This window comes from Sebastes umbrosus, chromosome 20, assembly GCF_015220745.1.
Source record: "Sebastes umbrosus isolate fSebUmb1 chromosome 20, fSebUmb1.pri, whole genome shotgun sequence".
NCBI lineage: Eukaryota > Metazoa > Chordata > Actinopteri > Perciformes > Sebastidae > Sebastes > Sebastes umbrosus.
In genome coordinates this window covers 22,489,158-22,505,237 of record NC_051288.1, presented here as the reverse complement: position 1 = coordinate 22,505,237, position 16,080 = coordinate 22,489,158, and the positions used below count along the sequence as shown (strand labels likewise).

General features: G+C 40.0%; 2 protein-coding genes across 10 annotated transcripts in view; both read right to left on the bottom strand.

Moving 5' to 3' along the window:
* Window position 1: 1 nt before the first annotated feature.
* Window positions 2-10,362, bottom strand: LOC119479800 (matrix-remodeling-associated protein 7-like). Of its 2 annotated transcripts, XM_037755771.1 has the most exons (5): window positions 9,920-10,362; window positions 7,248-7,494; window positions 7,055-7,157; window positions 5,726-5,783; window positions 725-860 (listed from the first exon to the last, which is right to left on the bottom strand). In XM_037755771.1, the coding sequence occupies exons 1-4, from the start codon at window positions 10,175-10,177 to the stop codon at window positions 5,744-5,746; spliced, it is 648 nt and encodes a 215-aa protein (XP_037611699.1). In that variant the 5' UTR covers window positions 10,178-10,362; the 3' UTR covers window positions 725-860; window positions 5,726-5,743. The 2 variants fall into 2 exon arrangements, with proteins under 2 accessions (XP_037611698.1, XP_037611699.1); XM_037755770.1 differs by lacking the exon at window positions 5,726-5,783 and having other exon boundaries at window positions 2-860; window positions 9,920-10,360.
* A 2,639-nt stretch (window positions 10,363-13,001) lies between these two features.
* The window catches only part of srsf2a (serine and arginine rich splicing factor 2a), a 4,685-nt gene continuing 1,606 nt past the window's right edge, over window positions 13,002-16,080 (bottom strand). The window contains exons 2-5 of one of the 8 annotated variants that reach the window (XR_005204756.1): window positions 15,029-15,449; window positions 14,341-14,659; window positions 13,974-14,066; window positions 13,002-13,479 (exon numbers count right to left, since the gene is read on the bottom strand). Coding sequence is in view for 2 of the 8 variants with exons in the window: in XM_037755765.1 (XP_037611693.1) it covers window positions 15,053-15,449 (397 nt within the window). In the remaining 6 variants the exon portion in view is untranslated. Of the gene's footprint in view, window positions 14,660-15,028; window positions 15,450-16,080 lie in introns of all 8 variants that reach the window. The other 7 variants (XR_005204757.1, XR_005204754.1, XR_005204752.1 and 4 more) reach the window with 7 other exon arrangements.

Sequence of the window (16,080 nt, the reverse complement as noted above, 5' to 3'; positions counted from 1 at the left end):
TAATCGGTGTATGCCTGATCACCGTGTAACACTACCGACTACCGCGGCAAGCCTACTGGGTATCGGTACTCGATACTTTTAAGGTATCGACCGAAATAAACCAGTACCAAGTAGTATTAAAACTTCGATATCTGTAATTGATTCTTTTTTTTGCTCAGATCTAGAAAAAAATACTTTTTGTGTGCTTTTGCTTGCAGACAATCACCTCAAGCATTCTTTGATTTAATACAAAGTGATTGGCCCACTACTGCAGCAGCAAACACCTCTACTAGTGGCAACAGTGCTTACAGAGCTTACCGTCTCTACCTGGGGGGATGAAGGTGGGCGTTACGCTTCAGGGACAACCACCGTGGGTTTGGGGAATGAGCGGTAACCGCTGTATGAGCGCTGTGCAGTGCGGCGGTGATTAGCTAGCCAGTAGGACACACACACACAGCTTCCAATCACATGATGGGTATCGAATGGAGTACTTTATTGGTATCGGTATCACTTTAACTGGTATTGGTACTGGCATATTAATTTTTTAAACGATACCCAGCCTTAATGGGAAAGCAATAAAACAACACAATTAAAACGTCATATTAAAACACAAATGAGAGTGGTCGTTGAGTGGACTGTACAGCTTGCGTTGAATACTGTGAACAAGTTCAGTGAAGTATTTGGTGTACTGGCGTAGTCCTTCAGTAGCGCTCACGGGTTAAAGGAGCGCCATCAAAACGTGGATCCAAAAACACAAAGAAGAGTCTCAGATGGAGTAGAGTCTGAGCTGCTCCTCCATGTCTACCTCGGACACCTCCCCAAACGTCTCCTGGTTGTCTTTCAGCAGCTGGAAGATGACGGCCAGCTGCTCACGCTGCACCCTGGGAAGACAGATATATCAAAGAAATATTGAGAAGTGAAAGAACCACAAAAATATCCTGCACACTGCTGCTCTTTTGTACAAATTTTATTGTACATATATAATGTTAATATAACGTTCATCAGGTAAAATTCATAATAACAAACAGCACCGGCATTGTAAATATATGTAAACAAAGCCGCATCAGAGCTCCTCCAAGCGTCCATACGATTAAGGTAAACAAGCTCCTCTAATCCTCCCAAATGTAAGCAAAACAGATATGTTCGCAAATGCCAAAAGATGAACTACGTAGGTACATATTATATAACACAAAAGAGAATTTAAAGGAATAGCTTGACATTTTGGGAAACATTGCTAGCTACCATCAGCAGCCATTTAGCTTAGCTTAGTCTTCCAGCACCTTGAAAGCTCACTAAATAACACGTTATATCTTGTTTATTGTACAAAAACGAAAATGAAATGGCAACCAGTGGAGACTCCAGGAAGTTACTGGTCCCAGCAAAGAAATAGTCCGCCACATAACCCCCAAGAAAATGACGAAAAGTAATTTTTACACTTTGGTTTTAATACGGATTAAACAAACAAAACATAACGTGTTAATTAATGAGCTTTAGAGGTGCTGTGGGCAGATTTTGTTACCTTTGGACAGAGGTAAGCTATCTGTTTCCCTGTTTCCAGTCTTTATGCTAAGCTAAGCTAAACTAATAGGCTCCTGGTTGCAGCTTCATATTTGAGATTGGTATCAATCGTCTCACCTAACTCTTTGCCAGAACGAAAATAAGTGCATTTGTTTACCAGATGAAAGTCTCAGGAGAAAAAAAGTCATTCATAAAGTGAGAACAAGTTACTACTAAAAGACAAGGGAAACACAAGAGGGACAGACATGACAAAGGGTGAACTTATAAAGATAAACTCAGAGACCCAGCTCTCCCCAACCCAACATTTCCATGACACTGGATGGTGTTGCATCCATAGCCAGACAGACGCGGACCCTCAATTGTAGTATGAATGGAATCACATGCGTGTATACAGTATGTATGCTGACTCTGTTGCTTCTTATCACATCAGACCGCTGTCACTTTTGCCTTGTAATTTTGTCTTTAATTGCTCTTCTATAGTTTCTGTTTTTTACTTCAGATCTGTTTTAGTTTTATATATATCTTTCTCCATTTATCTGTAATTATTTCCGTCTTGGCGCTGCTGCAACAACCGAATTTCTCATAAATAAAGGCTTATCTCACATTAATTGACTAGTAAAAGTTCACATCATCCACACCTGTGCAGGAAAACAAAGTCACAGCTGACATATGCAGCAGGATATGCATCACAGCTCACAGCTGGCGGTACCATAAGGTGGTCGGCTTGTTATTAACACGGTGTGTTTCCGTGTAACAGCAGCCTTGTTATGTCTGTATAATGTTATACTACTTTGTCTGTCATCTAGCGATGCACCGATACCACTTTTTTTCAGACCGAAAAGTACTTACATTTGGGTACTCGCCAATACGAGTACCGATACGAGTACTTCTCTGTGCCAAAAGACCCTCGTTAACAGCCAGCTGGAGGTTGTGAGCTACATATGGCAGGCTAGGTAGTCCCGCATATGAGGCGGTGTGCCGCGACCGGCTCTAGGTCGGCTTGGAAAGGCTCGGGGCGAAGGTGCTTCCCGGGGCCGTGGCCTAAGCTTCGCCGGGGCGGGCTCTCCTTCGCCCCGACTGTTCGTCATAAACCACAACTGCCATACTAACAAGATCCTTAAAATAGATGTTCTTGACATGCCCTTCCAAAGAATGTGGAGGTGAACTCATCCAAAACTGAGGGCTCTTTCACATTAGGTACGATTGATCCGTACCGTGTCCGAGTACGATTGTCCCCCCCCCCCCCTCTCCACTCAACTTTCACATTAGTAAAGTTGTTCCGTACCCAATTACACTTGCTTGAGTGCTTGAGTACACTCAAAAAACTTGAGTACACTGCCAAAATAAACTCTTATTTCAATGAGTTTGATGTTGAAACTCGCCCCCCCACCCCGTCTCTCTCTCTGCCCGCTGAGCGGCTCTCGTTTTACGCAGACAGACCATTAAACTAGCTAAATAAAATAACAAACATCGCCCGACCCTAATGCCTACTATTGTATGACGCAAGTGTACTCGGGTACGGAACAACTTTACTCACGTGAAAGCTGAACAGAGATGGGGGAGGGGTAATTGTACTCGGAAGCATTCATGTGAAAACGCCCTAAGATTCCTCACAACGTGTAGATGGACTCTCCCAAAACTTAAACGTTTACCCGAACTGCACTCCCTTCAGACCTGAAAAACCAGCTCAACAATCATAATTGTGCTGTATCATCTAAGTGGTGTTTTTATTGGTAGGAGCTAAGGATGTTAATAATTAACCGTTTAACCGTCAACCGACGTTAAGAACTTTAACCGATTAGCGCTACCGGTTAAAACGGTTAAAAGAAATATTAATCGTCGGACCATTGCTATCGTTAATCTGGGCGGACAGAGTATCGTTAAGCTGGGCAGACACACAGCGGACAACCTGCTAAACTAAATGTGCGGTGGAGACTTTTACTAGGAACGTGGCTGCATGTCCGCGACACTACCGCAGCACTCCTGATGGTGAACTGGGGACTCCGTTGTCTGTTGTGCTCCATACACTGCAGCTGACGCACCGCTGCATGCTAGACACTAATCTTGTCGGTTAACGATTAATAATTGGTTAACAAGGGTCGGTTATCGGTTAAGAATTTTTTTCAAAATTAGCATCCCTAGTAGGAGCATCCTGACTGGGACACTGCTCCTAAGACCTGAATGAATAGCTCACACACCTCAGCTCTGCATGTGTACCTGCCTGTCTGGCTGACTGCTGTTGATTCAAGCTTATAGACATCCTATAATATATTATAGAGTGATGCTGTAGGCTACAAATAACACAGAAAGCACTTTAAGTATTAACACTGTACTCTATACAAACACACCACCTTAATCCTATAATGTTCCAGTGTGAATATTATTGGAGTATTAAAGGCCTACTATAGAAGGTGCATAGCCAAAAGTATAATAATATAGCAATAAAATCACAGCTGATTATGACTGACACAGTTTAACATGCTTAAAGAAATAATGAATAAATAGGAATAAGTTGCAAGAGACTGTTGATACCGGCCGATACACTCACCAACATGAGAATAAGGGGAGTACCGGCACTTATTTTTTCCCACTTCAAGCACCGACATCTTGTTACTCAGACTACAACAATTGAAGTGTTAACCTCCTTCTACCTCCACATAAACTCAAATGAATTTGACTACCTGATCTCCACGTACATCAGCAGAGCCAGGACACAACTGCACAGTCATTGCATATGACTTTGTGCTAGTGATTTATCATCAAAGTGAATCAGAGCATGTTAGGACATGGCAATACACTGGCTATTGTTGTGTGCAGATAATTGTTCAGGTGTTCTCATTAACTGTCAAAACTGAGAAGATCATTAAACTAGATGTGCAGGAAGTGCCCCTCCAAAGAATGTGGAGGTGACCTCATTCAAAACCAGTATTCCTCAAAGTGTGGAGATGAACTCAACAATGGCTATTCTATTGTTTTACCAGATAAGAGTGGGTCAAAATCTCTATCAGCTTCTTTCTATTTTCTAGTTTTTCTATTGTGCTGTATCTTCCCAGTGGTGTTTTAGCATCAAAATGCTATTTTCCCTTCAAGTACTTAAGAAACCTTTTCCCCACATCGTGACCTGACGTAGGTTTCTGCATGATGACGCTGCTACATGCACAGTATACTATGCACTAGGGCTGGGACGATACACCTATCTCTCGATTCGTTACTGTCACGATACTTGGGTGCCTTTTGGGTGATTTTTGTTCACTTTTTTAACACTACACCATGGGAAAAAAGTTGAATCATACACTTCTAGGGACTTTTACTTTGGAAAATATCTAAATTAATACAGTAAAATTGTTTCAGCATGTATGTAGTCAGCAATGTCCTGAAGTCAAATATGTCAGTCATTGTCAGAAAATTGCTTATAAATTTTTTTCCAGCTACCCAAAAAATCAAAGAATAAAGACATTTCCCTAAAAAATTAGTAGTATTTTCTTTTTAATTTATAAGGGACAAGTAATATTTTATACTTCTGGTGAATATAATCTAATCAATCTTATTTCCATATATGTATTTTGTATATACAGTTCCCTTTGTTAACACATAAACTTATTTTGAATACCGGACGTCCAAGGTCGTCTAAGTAATAAGGGGACTACCGAAGCTTGCTTTTTTTCCTCTTCAAGCACTGCTCACCACCAGATCCTACAGACTGCTCCTTTAAATACAAGTCCTCTATCAGGGCTGCTGTTTTAAAATCCTCTGACATGAATATCACCCAAGCTGTCTGCCCTGCTGGCATCACATATACAAGATTTATTTCTTGTATAAAAGCATGAACCTCCAATTTTCCTCTCACCCTCTCTATTCCGGTGTGACTGACTAGTTTTGTGCCGTGTGATCACAAGTCCCAGTGTTTGCATTACACTGAGTCCTCCTTGTGGCAGAACAGAGGAGAGTCCTAAGAGGATTAACTAACACTCTTCTGTCAGAGGTGACGACTGGAGACACAATCAACACCTGCTGCGACACCTGAGAATCACACGTCTAATGTGGAATAATGGGGCAGTGGGAGGTGGGGATGTGTATCAGTCGCTTCATGGCCACTTGAGGAAAAAAAAAAAGAGAGCTGATGAGGCCAAAATCACTGAGAATGCAAAATGGCTTTGGAGTAGTTTTCATACAATGGCCAGAAAGTGACTCCCCTGAGATAAACGGGTGAGAATAACTCATACTTTACCACATAATTGCTCCTTTTTCAGGTTAACAGACAGTTAAAGTCTCTGTTGGAGTGTATCCTGCAATGATAAGAGCAGGGCATGCAGATACGTTACAGATTAAACTTCCTCCAGCAGCCATAGAACACTTTGAGTACTTTCCTTGAAGTCTCGTGTCATTCATCCTTCAGCTAATGCCTGGCAGAGACTCAATCTGGCCTTACTCAGTCTAGCCTAAAGAGGAAGGCTCATACAGCAGCTAAACGTGGAGTGAAACGCCAACAACACACAAACACACGTGAAGACAGCGTTGGGGAGATTAGAGGGAGGAAGAAGACATGGACGGAGGGCACAGCAGCTACGTGGAAACAACGGGAACGTCATGTCAATGTTGTTAGAATCAATGAAAACATTTCAGTAAGACTTTGGTGAAGTATTTTGGGAGAACAGAGGGGGATATATAGCAAATAACCACAAGTATATTCTTGTGAATTTACTATATTGTGACAAACTTGGGCACTCTTTCAAAAGGTACCCTTTAAATGGCATTATTATTGTTTACTAATGCTTTTTAGATCAGTTATAAGCCATTAATAAGAACAACTTTTGGGTTGCCAGGTTGTGGAAAATCCTCCTCCAGCATGACACTTGTCTATACCTCTTTAAAAGGTGCTATATTTGATATAGCATTGAACCACTTATGTCTATGTAAAGATATGTCGTTCTGTTTACATAGTAAACCCACCGCCCCCACCGTTGTTTTGCTGTTGTTTTACAGAAATAAAACCTATTTAGTTCATTTTCGCGTATCAGCGCCGTGTTATCAATACATAGTCGGACGATGGATGCTACAAACTGAAACTGAAAGTGTCTGCTCCGTATGGAGTCTCAGCTCAGAGTCAGATTTCACACACGGGACGAGAGAGAGTTGACAGACAAGACGATGGCGGAGGATTTGGTGTCGAAGCGAAAAGCAAAAGTGATTTGGCAATATTTCAGATTTATACCCAATGCTATAAGGAAACCATAACGTTAATAAGGAAATCGCAATGCGGAGGACGGTGGGTGGAAACATGCGGCTCCGCAGCGGAAGCTCAGCCGGCGAGGCCAGACACAAAGCAATTCAACGGTAAATATCAAAGTAAGCGCGCCACACATATTGAGCGTCATCTTTACTTGTAAAATCTCCGGTGTAATCGGTAACACCGATGTTGTCACGAGTTTATTAACCGGTGGGAAAATTTCCTCACCGTCACATCCCTACCTTTAATTAATCACGAAGGCCCCTCGATTGCAGTTAATTGTTCTTATTAAAGGCTTCTAAAACTCCATATTTGTAGTTTTTTACTGACCTCTGCTCCTCCTCCAGCTCCTCTGTGGACATCATCTTTTGCAAGTGGTGGGATCGCGCCTTTCCAGGGACGTACTTCAAGGAATCATTTGATTCCACTTTATCTGATGAAACAGAATAAACTTTGATTAGAACTCTACACCAAAACTAAAATAGTGGTATATATTTTAATATTTATCTAAAAAAGTACTCACCGTTTATCCCCGGGCTCTCTGTGGCTCCTTCGGTCTGGGGGTATGAGAAAGCACACTTTAGGAGGTCCTTATCAGAGAGCCCAATGATTGACCTACGGCTCGTCCCCGACGAGGCCTTGGACGACGATTCTACTTCTAAGTTCATATGCCTACATCCAGGCCTGGGGACGCACAGGCTGGATGTGGAGGAGGAGTGCTTAACTGGTGTTGCCAGTTCTTCAGTGTGAGGGTGGGGGTGTGCCTCCTCCTAAGGGGTCAGATGAAGGGCATCATTTTTTCAAAGGTTTTCCCAAAAAAAACTTTAGAAATTAATGTATTTTTTTAAATACGTCCTTGCAGGCAGGCCCGGATTATAAACTGCTGTACAGATATATCATTGTGTTACCTGTATTTCTCAGCCCATCCTGGATGCTGATCTGGCCTACACTCGGCGCAGGTGTCAGGTTATCTACTTTTTTCTCCCTTGGGTGCTGATTTGACCTCTCTCTCCCTGTCCTGTTTTGTCCTCTCTACAGGGCAGACGTCCATATATCGTCAACGGGCATTTGAAGAGGCTAAAAACAGGCCAGGGAGGGTCCTGACAGCTACCTGAGAGGTATGTGGAGGAGGTTCATCCTAACAGTTTTCTATTGATCAAACTAAGAGTTCAAAATAAGAGTAAAGCCATGTGGCTTCTTTCTATTTATTGATACCAATTTAGGCTAAAAGACACAACAAAACACGGTTATAGCCAGTTTATGTTGTCGGAGTCCTCCTACTTGTTATTTTTGTGCACACCAACACTGTTGAGTGGGATGTCGTCTACTAGAAATGTCTGCAGAGGTGGAAATCAACCACATTTAAACTACTTAAGTACTATGCTTTGGTACAATTTTGAAGCACTTTACTGGAGTATTTCCATTTCATGCTACTTCACACAATACATTTCACAGAGATATATATTGTACTTTTTACACTACTACATTTATTAGACACACAAAGGGCTGCAGCTAACTAGTTGCTTATTTTAATTATTTAATAAACTGTTTATTATTTTCTTGATTAATCAAATAATCTTTTATCTATAAAATGATAGCGTAGCCCAGTTTCCAAAAGTCCAAAGTGATGTCTTCAAATGTCTTCTTTTATCAAGATCAACAGGCCAAATAAAACCAGAAAAAAATACTTAAAATGCAAAAATTACTTGAATTATTATCAATATTCTTGCTGATTAACTTCCTGTCAATCAACGTAGCAATTAGTCAACTAATTGTTGCAACTCTAGACATACAAAACATATAATCATCATCTATTATCATCGTTTATAAAAAAAAATTAGCTTCATCTGGACATGCTACCATGTTAAAATGCTGTTTACATGTTAATGCATCAGTAATAATACTCCAATAATATAATAAAGCAATAAATTACTCTTATTTTTAAGTGAATTTTTCTGATAATACTTCTTACTGCAGGACTTTTGCTTGTAAATTTGTATTTTATTGTAGTATTGCTACTTTCACTTGAGGATCTGAATACTTCCATTTTTGAGGTACTTCACTTAAGTACTTTCATAATTTCTCCAAGTAGTGTACTTTTTACTCCACTAAATGTATCATATTTTACTAGTTTACACAGTCAGGTAATAATACTCCAATAATATAATAAAGTAAAATTATTACTTCTAATTTTTAAGTACAGTTTTCTGATTATACTTCTTACTGCAGGACTTTTACTTGTAAATGAGTATTTTATTGTAGTATTGCTACTTTGACTTAAGGATCTGAATACTTTTTGAGGTAAAGATACTTCACTTGAGTAGAATAGAGTACTTTTTTACTAAATGTGTCATATTTTACCAGTTTGCACAGTCAGGTTTTCCTGTCTTGCAACCTTGTGATACTTAACACTTTACACTTGCAGTTAATTCAATTAATAAATGCACCACTACTTGTTAATTCCATTACAGCATTGCAATTTTTACATAAATAAAGGATTTGTGTGCATCTTCTGGACATGCAAACTGTATGTGAGCAAGAGGGGAAGTCAGTAAAACAGATTAATAAATCACATAATGCAAAAACAAACATGCAGATTTCTCTCTTTCTCTGTGTGATGACATGCATTTTTGCACAGTCAGGTAATAATACTCTAATAATATAATAAAGTAAAAGTATTACTTTTAATTTTTAAATACAGTTTTCTGATAATACTTCTTACTGCAGGACTTTTACTTATAAATGAGTATTTTATCGTGGTATTGCTTCTTTAATTTAAGGATCTGAATACTTACATTTTTGAGGTAAAGGTACTTCACTTGAGTATATTTTCATAATATCTCCAAATAGTGTACTTTTAACTCCACTTAATGTGTCATATTTTACTAGTTTGCACAGTCAGGTAATAATACTCCAATAATATAATGAAGTAAAATTATTACTTCTAATTTTTAAGTACAGTTTTCTGATAATACTTCTTACTGCAGGATTTTTAATCTCTCTTTTAATTCCATTACAGCATTGCGATTTTTACTTAAATGAAGGATTTGTGTGCATCTTCTGGACATGCAAACTGTATGTGAGCAAGAGGGGAAGTCAGTAAAACAGATTAATAAATCACATAATGCAAAAACAAACATGCAGTTCTCTCTCTGTGTGTGTGATGACATGCAGGCAGATTACAGCTTTACTTACTGAGAGCACAGACTTCACTACATCCCAGTGATCATGTGAGCTGCCACTGATCTCACACCAGTCGTCCTCTGTCTTCTTCTTCTTCTTCTTCTTGCTGTAGTCCGGTAAATAACCGTTCAGCCTCGTCTCCGGTTGATCTGATCCTCTGTGTCCGAAATAACTCGAGAAATCAGGCGAGGATCCGTTAAATAGCGAAGTAGCGACCACGATGGCGAGAAGCGTGAAGATGAGAGCTGATAATGCAAAAGTCAGATCCATGTTTGTGGTTGTGATGATGTTTATATTGTGATCACCTGCTGCTGCATTCAATCACAGTTTGCCATCCTGTTGCTTGTAATAATCCTCTCCAAACATCACCGTTAACGAGCACCGTTTACTGGATATGGAAGCCGACAATCTGCCTCTCTGAGCAGCACGTCACATCCTCCAGCTCCTCCTCCTCCCACACTGTAAACAATCTGCTGTTCATTTAAGGCAGGATTTCAACCTGTTATTGCTAAAAAACAGTGCTTTATACTGTTAAAGGTCCCATATCATGCTCATTTTCAGGTTCATACTTGTATTTTACTACTGAGCTGCCCACTAATAAGGTGTTGAAACTAAAAGTTTAAAATAAAGAGCTTTACAGTGTTTGAAACAAAGAGGATGGAGTATACAAAATATTAATCAAGGAATGTGCAATGTGATATTGATTTCAGACTAATTGGACATTAAAGGTCCCATATTATGCTCATTTTCAGGTTCATGCTTGTATTTTGTGTTTCTACTAGAACATGTTTACATGCTGTAATGTTAAAAAAAAATTTGTTTTCCTCGTACTGTCTGCCTGAATATGCCTGTATTTACCGTCTGTCTGAAACACTCCGTTTTAGTGCATTTCAACGGAATTGCGTTGCTAGGCAACAGCTTGGGTCCATGTGTACTTCCTGTCAGCTGATGTCATTCACATACAGTAAACTGCAACAGGAATAAACTGGGACACATTTAGAATGTTTACGTTAAAATCTGTGTAGCGGGGTCTAAATATTGTATATTTGTGACATCACAAATAGACAGAAATCCTGACGGCTTGTTTCAAATGCAGAGTTTCTGAATACGGGCTGTGTGTATTTCCCTGTGGATTGAGCGTTTTGATACTTTCACAGTATTTATATAGGACTTAAGCCTGCTTTATAATAATAAAAAAAACATGAAAATCTCACTTTTTTATAATATTGCACCTTTAATACAAAAGAAAACCTGTTAAATTACGCTCATAGGCCGTTTTTTAACTGAACTATAATGCATTCTTAAAAAAACAGCACTTTTCTGCTGATCAACTGTCTAAAGTATCATCAGTAACAGTTTCATACAGTATTTTGATATAGATAGACATTTTGGGAAAAGTGTCAACAAGTCTATTATAGAGCCTTTTTCCTAACAAGTGCCTTTAATTATATTTAGTGTGACTATTCCTATGTCTGTAACCTGCTAAGTCTATTCATCTAGGCAAAAAATAATGTTTATTAAAATGTATGTAAAAAATACAACCTAAATAGTGCATTAAAACAAATCAGTAAGATAAAAGAAAGGTGAAAAACAGCTAAATAATGCATCTTTAAACAGTAAGTTAACTGTAAAATACTGTGAAATTAATAAAAAAAACAGTATTTTTCATTAACAGTACAAAGCTGTAAATGTCAGCGACAGTATAATAATGTTAATTTCACAGCAACCCTCTTAACAGTGCAGGGTCTATCTGAAGCAGAGTAGCCGACTAACACCCCCCCCCCGCCGGCTGGATCAGGTGGGCTGGCACGGCACGCTGCAACGTGCTCTGGCTCTCTACTTGTACCGGTAATCCCATCAGATGGTGGAATGTAAATGGTGTATGACAGGAACCCGTGTACTGCAGGTGAAGGGTCATAGAGTCAAGCAGGGTGTCAGGAGGAAAGGTGTTCTTCTCACCTAGGACAGCACCTTCCAAACAGTCTGCACCAGGGATTTAATGTGGACAGTAAACACCTTTGAAAATTAGATTTAATGTGGGCAATAAACACCTGAGAAAACTAGATTTAATGTGAACAATACACACCTGAGAAAACTAGATTTAATGTGGTCAATAGACACATGAGAAAACTAGATTTAAAGGTCCCATATCGTGCTCATTTTCAGGTTCATACTTGTATTTAGTGTTTCTACTAGAACATGGGTCAGCAACCTGCTGCTTCGGAGCCACATGCGGCTCTGGAGCTCCTCTCCAGTGGCTCCCTGTGGATTTTTTAAAAAAAATTGTGGAAATGAATAACTGTTTTTTTGTTTAAATTTTCATTTTTATTTATCATTGTTGTAGGTCTATGGTACGACTAGTATTAGGGCCACATTCAGGAAAATAAAATAAATCTGAGATTTTGAGAATAAAGTCATAATATTACGAGAAAAAGTCGTAGTATAATGAGAATAAAGTCATAATATGAGTATATATATGTATAGTAGTAGTAATCTTTAAAGTTATTTTCTTTTTTCCCGTAAAGTTATGACTTTATTCTAGTTATATTACGACTTTTTTCTCGTAAAGTTATGACTTTATTCTAGTTATATTACGACTTTTTTCTCGTAAAGTTATGACTTTATTCTGGTAATATGACGACTTTTTTTTCGTAAAGTTATGCTATAAGGGAACCATAACGTTAATGAGGTAATCGCCGCAAGGTGGATGGAGCCGTCACAGCCGGTGTGCACGGAGCAGCGGACCCCCGCAGCAAAATTGCCACTGGAGAGGGCGGACACACCGTCACCCGACGGTACAGATCAGTCAGTGCTCTGCACATGGAGACCGTCATCTTTCTTGTAAAATGTCCGGTTTAATCTGTAACACCGGTGTTGTCACAAATTTATTAACCGGTGGGAACATTTTCCCCACCGTCACATCCCTACCAACGACCATTACAGGCATCGTACGGTACTGTGGAAAAAGGGTACCGTCACTTTTTTAAAGTTTTGGCATCGACTTGGTAACGAAGTATCGGTTCTTGTGACATCCCTAATACATATCAAGAGCGATTGTCCAGAAAACTACAACAAAATTCACACCCACAACTTATGAACGACAAAGATGTTTATTAGCATTCACCTGAAGCAATTACAAGACATTTGAGAGGTTCACAGAGGAATGAAATACACAAAAATCATTCATTAAGCAGCCTGGCTGCCCTTCAAACCCTTCAACTACGAGTCACACTGGACCCAATTTTTTTTTTTTTTTTTTAAAGCGAGCAGAACCAGTTATCAACAGTGGATAAACCACAGAGGAGGGGAAAAAAGGAGAGGAGGGAGAATAAAGAGAAAAGGAAAGAGGAGAGAGTCTGTACAGCACATGGAGGGAAGGAGAGGTCACAAGACAGGAGAGGATGGATGATCTGCCACACCTGTGAGCTTACAAACCGGCAAACGGCAGCGGAGGGTCGAGCCCCGGAACAGCGCCGGGCACTCAGCACCGCAACACGCCACACCATGTCACCACCGCACTGCACCGCATCTTAACAGCTAACCAGCATTACTCAACTGCTACACAACTGCGCCTAGTGCACAAAAGATACACAAGAAAGAGGGTTAGAGTCATAGGAAAGCAACTTTAACCAGACAGAAAACAGAGACTTGACAGAAAAGAAAATGTATGCTGCCAGATTAGCACATCACAAATTAAGTGGCGCAGCGATACTTTAATGTTTTTGCTTTTATGTTACTGTACAGTAAGCCATTTTTTTCCCCAAAAAAAGAGTGGTATAACAGTTTGTTAAGGCTTTGAACATCCAACATGACCAAATAAAACTCTTTCATATCCATCTAGAAAGAGTTAAACAAGGGATTTAATTAAAAGAAATCTATGTTAATTAAAAAAAAAAGGATTTATTAACAAGTACAAGTGTAATCAAAATGCAAAAAAAAACAAAACAATTTAAATGCGAACACCTTACAAGTCCCTTTCAAAATGCTCAACTTTACAATGATCACATCAAAGTTGCAGAATTTGTTTGTCAAATTTAAAACATTTTTAGACCAAGCTCCAAATAACCTTTCAGTCTGCATTCAGTGGTAATAATGGAGTCCCCTTGCTCAATGTGAGACTCTTCCTGATGTCCTCAGCAAAGGCTCAATCATCTGAGATCTGGAACGAAAAGACAGAGTAGAGTTAAGAAATGCAAAACAAACTGGCGTTCTCAACTCCTGCAGCTGACCTGGATATTTAAATACAATACTGGTCTGATCTTCTTTCCCCTGACACTAACATTTATGCATGTTTTTTTCTGGGCATGTTATACCTAACATTTCTAGTAATTTTCACATTTGTTTACACACCTTTCTTGCCCCTGCACCCCCCATCTCTCATAAAAACTAGCTCTAACAAGACTCTTACACTCGGGCGAATTTGAAAAACAAACCTCGGGGTCCGTTCCCTTTGTGAGAGGCGGAGGAACCCACATGGCACAGGTGGGAACAGAGCTCAGCGCATCTGCCTGTGATCCCCGCGAAACGTACCTCACCACACCACCTCATACACCAACTGACAGCCCGAACCACCGCCATGACGACCTGCTCCATCGCAACCACCGTTGCCTCGGTGACCTGCTCCTTAGCAACTGCCATCGCTCTCAGCAACAGGCAGGTCACATGGGCGGGTCACACACTAACTGCTCTCACACTGCCACACCCCCATCTCCTCCAACTCCTCCTCCTCTCTTTGCAAACAGGACTCCGCAGCTTGGAGGAAAGAATTCCACATTTAGGTGAACGTTTTGAGTGAAGCACCCCACGTCCCTCCCATACACACCCCATTTTTAAATATATGATACAGTAGGTCACATCAACCCAAATCCCCTGATGTCTGTGTGTGCTTTAGATCGTCTGTACAAAGTAAAGCATACACAGAACCAGGACTGTAGACTACATCGGTCCCAATCTTATTTAAAATTTCTAAAAAACATTCAAGATTCTGCAGACTCTGTTGCTTGTGTGCAGATGACTGTCACATAGCACCAAGACTGCAGAATACTAACCCACGTGATGACATATTGCCATCTCAGATATAATATTGAAAACAAATAATACAATCCCTTTCCCCCTGAATACCGTCATGTTGTGTCCACGTCTGGATTAAGTTTCTGCTCCGTTGTCTTCTGGAGATTTAGGCCTACTCTTGGATTTGGAGCGGGACCGCGATTTGGACCCTCTGTTGGAAGGCGGGGATCGACTCCTGGACTTGGACTTGGACTTGGACTTAGACTTGGACTTGGAGGAGCGAGACCGGGAGGGAGACTTTGTCTTGCTCCGTCTGGGGGTCCTGGACTTGGACTTGGATTTAGACTTGGACTTGGATTTGGATTTAGACTTGGACTTGTTGGACTTGGATTTGGACCTGGACCGTGACTTGGACCTGGAGTCGGAGTGAGACCTGGAGCGGCTGTAGTGGTGGCGGCTCCTGGATCGGGATCGGCTTCGGCTCCTGGAGCGGCTGCGGCTACGTCTGCGGCGGCGAGGACTGGCTGACCGGCTGAGGTTAGAGAGAGAGAGAAACACTTTAACTAAACAGCAACAGCAAACCAAAGTAAGATAGAAACTGACAAATGCAATCTGAAAAGTACATATTGAATTATCTTAATGAACTGGCACTTGAAAAAAAAATGCTCAGACAGCGGCAGCTCCAATGTAAAGCTAAAAACTACTACTTGATTAACTCATTTGAGCTGAAGTTCAAAATCAAAACAAATCAAACACTTTAATGTATAAATTTTGATATTTTTCAAATCAAAAGTCCCTAGAAGTGTATGATTCAACTTTTTCCCATGGTGTAGTGCTAAAGAAGTTAACAAAAATTGCAATTAAATCATAATATTGAATCGCAATACTTAAAAATTGCATTACACATCGAAAATAACGTGTAAGAAAATGGCTTTATCACAGAAACTATAGGGAGCAAAATCAAGTATTTGGTATTTATGCACCCATAACAAGTTCAGTATTAAAGATATGCACATATATGCAGTGAAAAAAACATCATAGGGAAAACATTTAATAAAAACAATGTTAACAATTCTCCTCATTTTACAAAATCCTGACTTTGACTATTGATAAAAGGGATTTTCCATGTTATCTAAAAAATGTCAAAGTTGTACTGTACTACC

Excerpts from the sequence above, each read along its gene's own strand:
- LOC119479800 (XM_037755770.1), bottom strand. The coding sequence starts at position 10,177 with ATGGATCTGACTTTTGCATTATCAGCTCTCATCTTCACGCTTCTCGCC. Across the intron at positions 7,158-7,247 it reads AGAGAGCCCGGGGATAAACG|ATAAAGTGGAATCAAATGAT; the intron begins GTGAGTACTTTT and ends CTGTTTCATCAG. Across the intron at positions 861-7,054 it reads GAGCTGGAGGAGGAGCAGAG|GGTGCAGCGTGAGCAGCTGG; the intron begins GTCAGTAAAAAA and ends CTGTCTTCCCAG.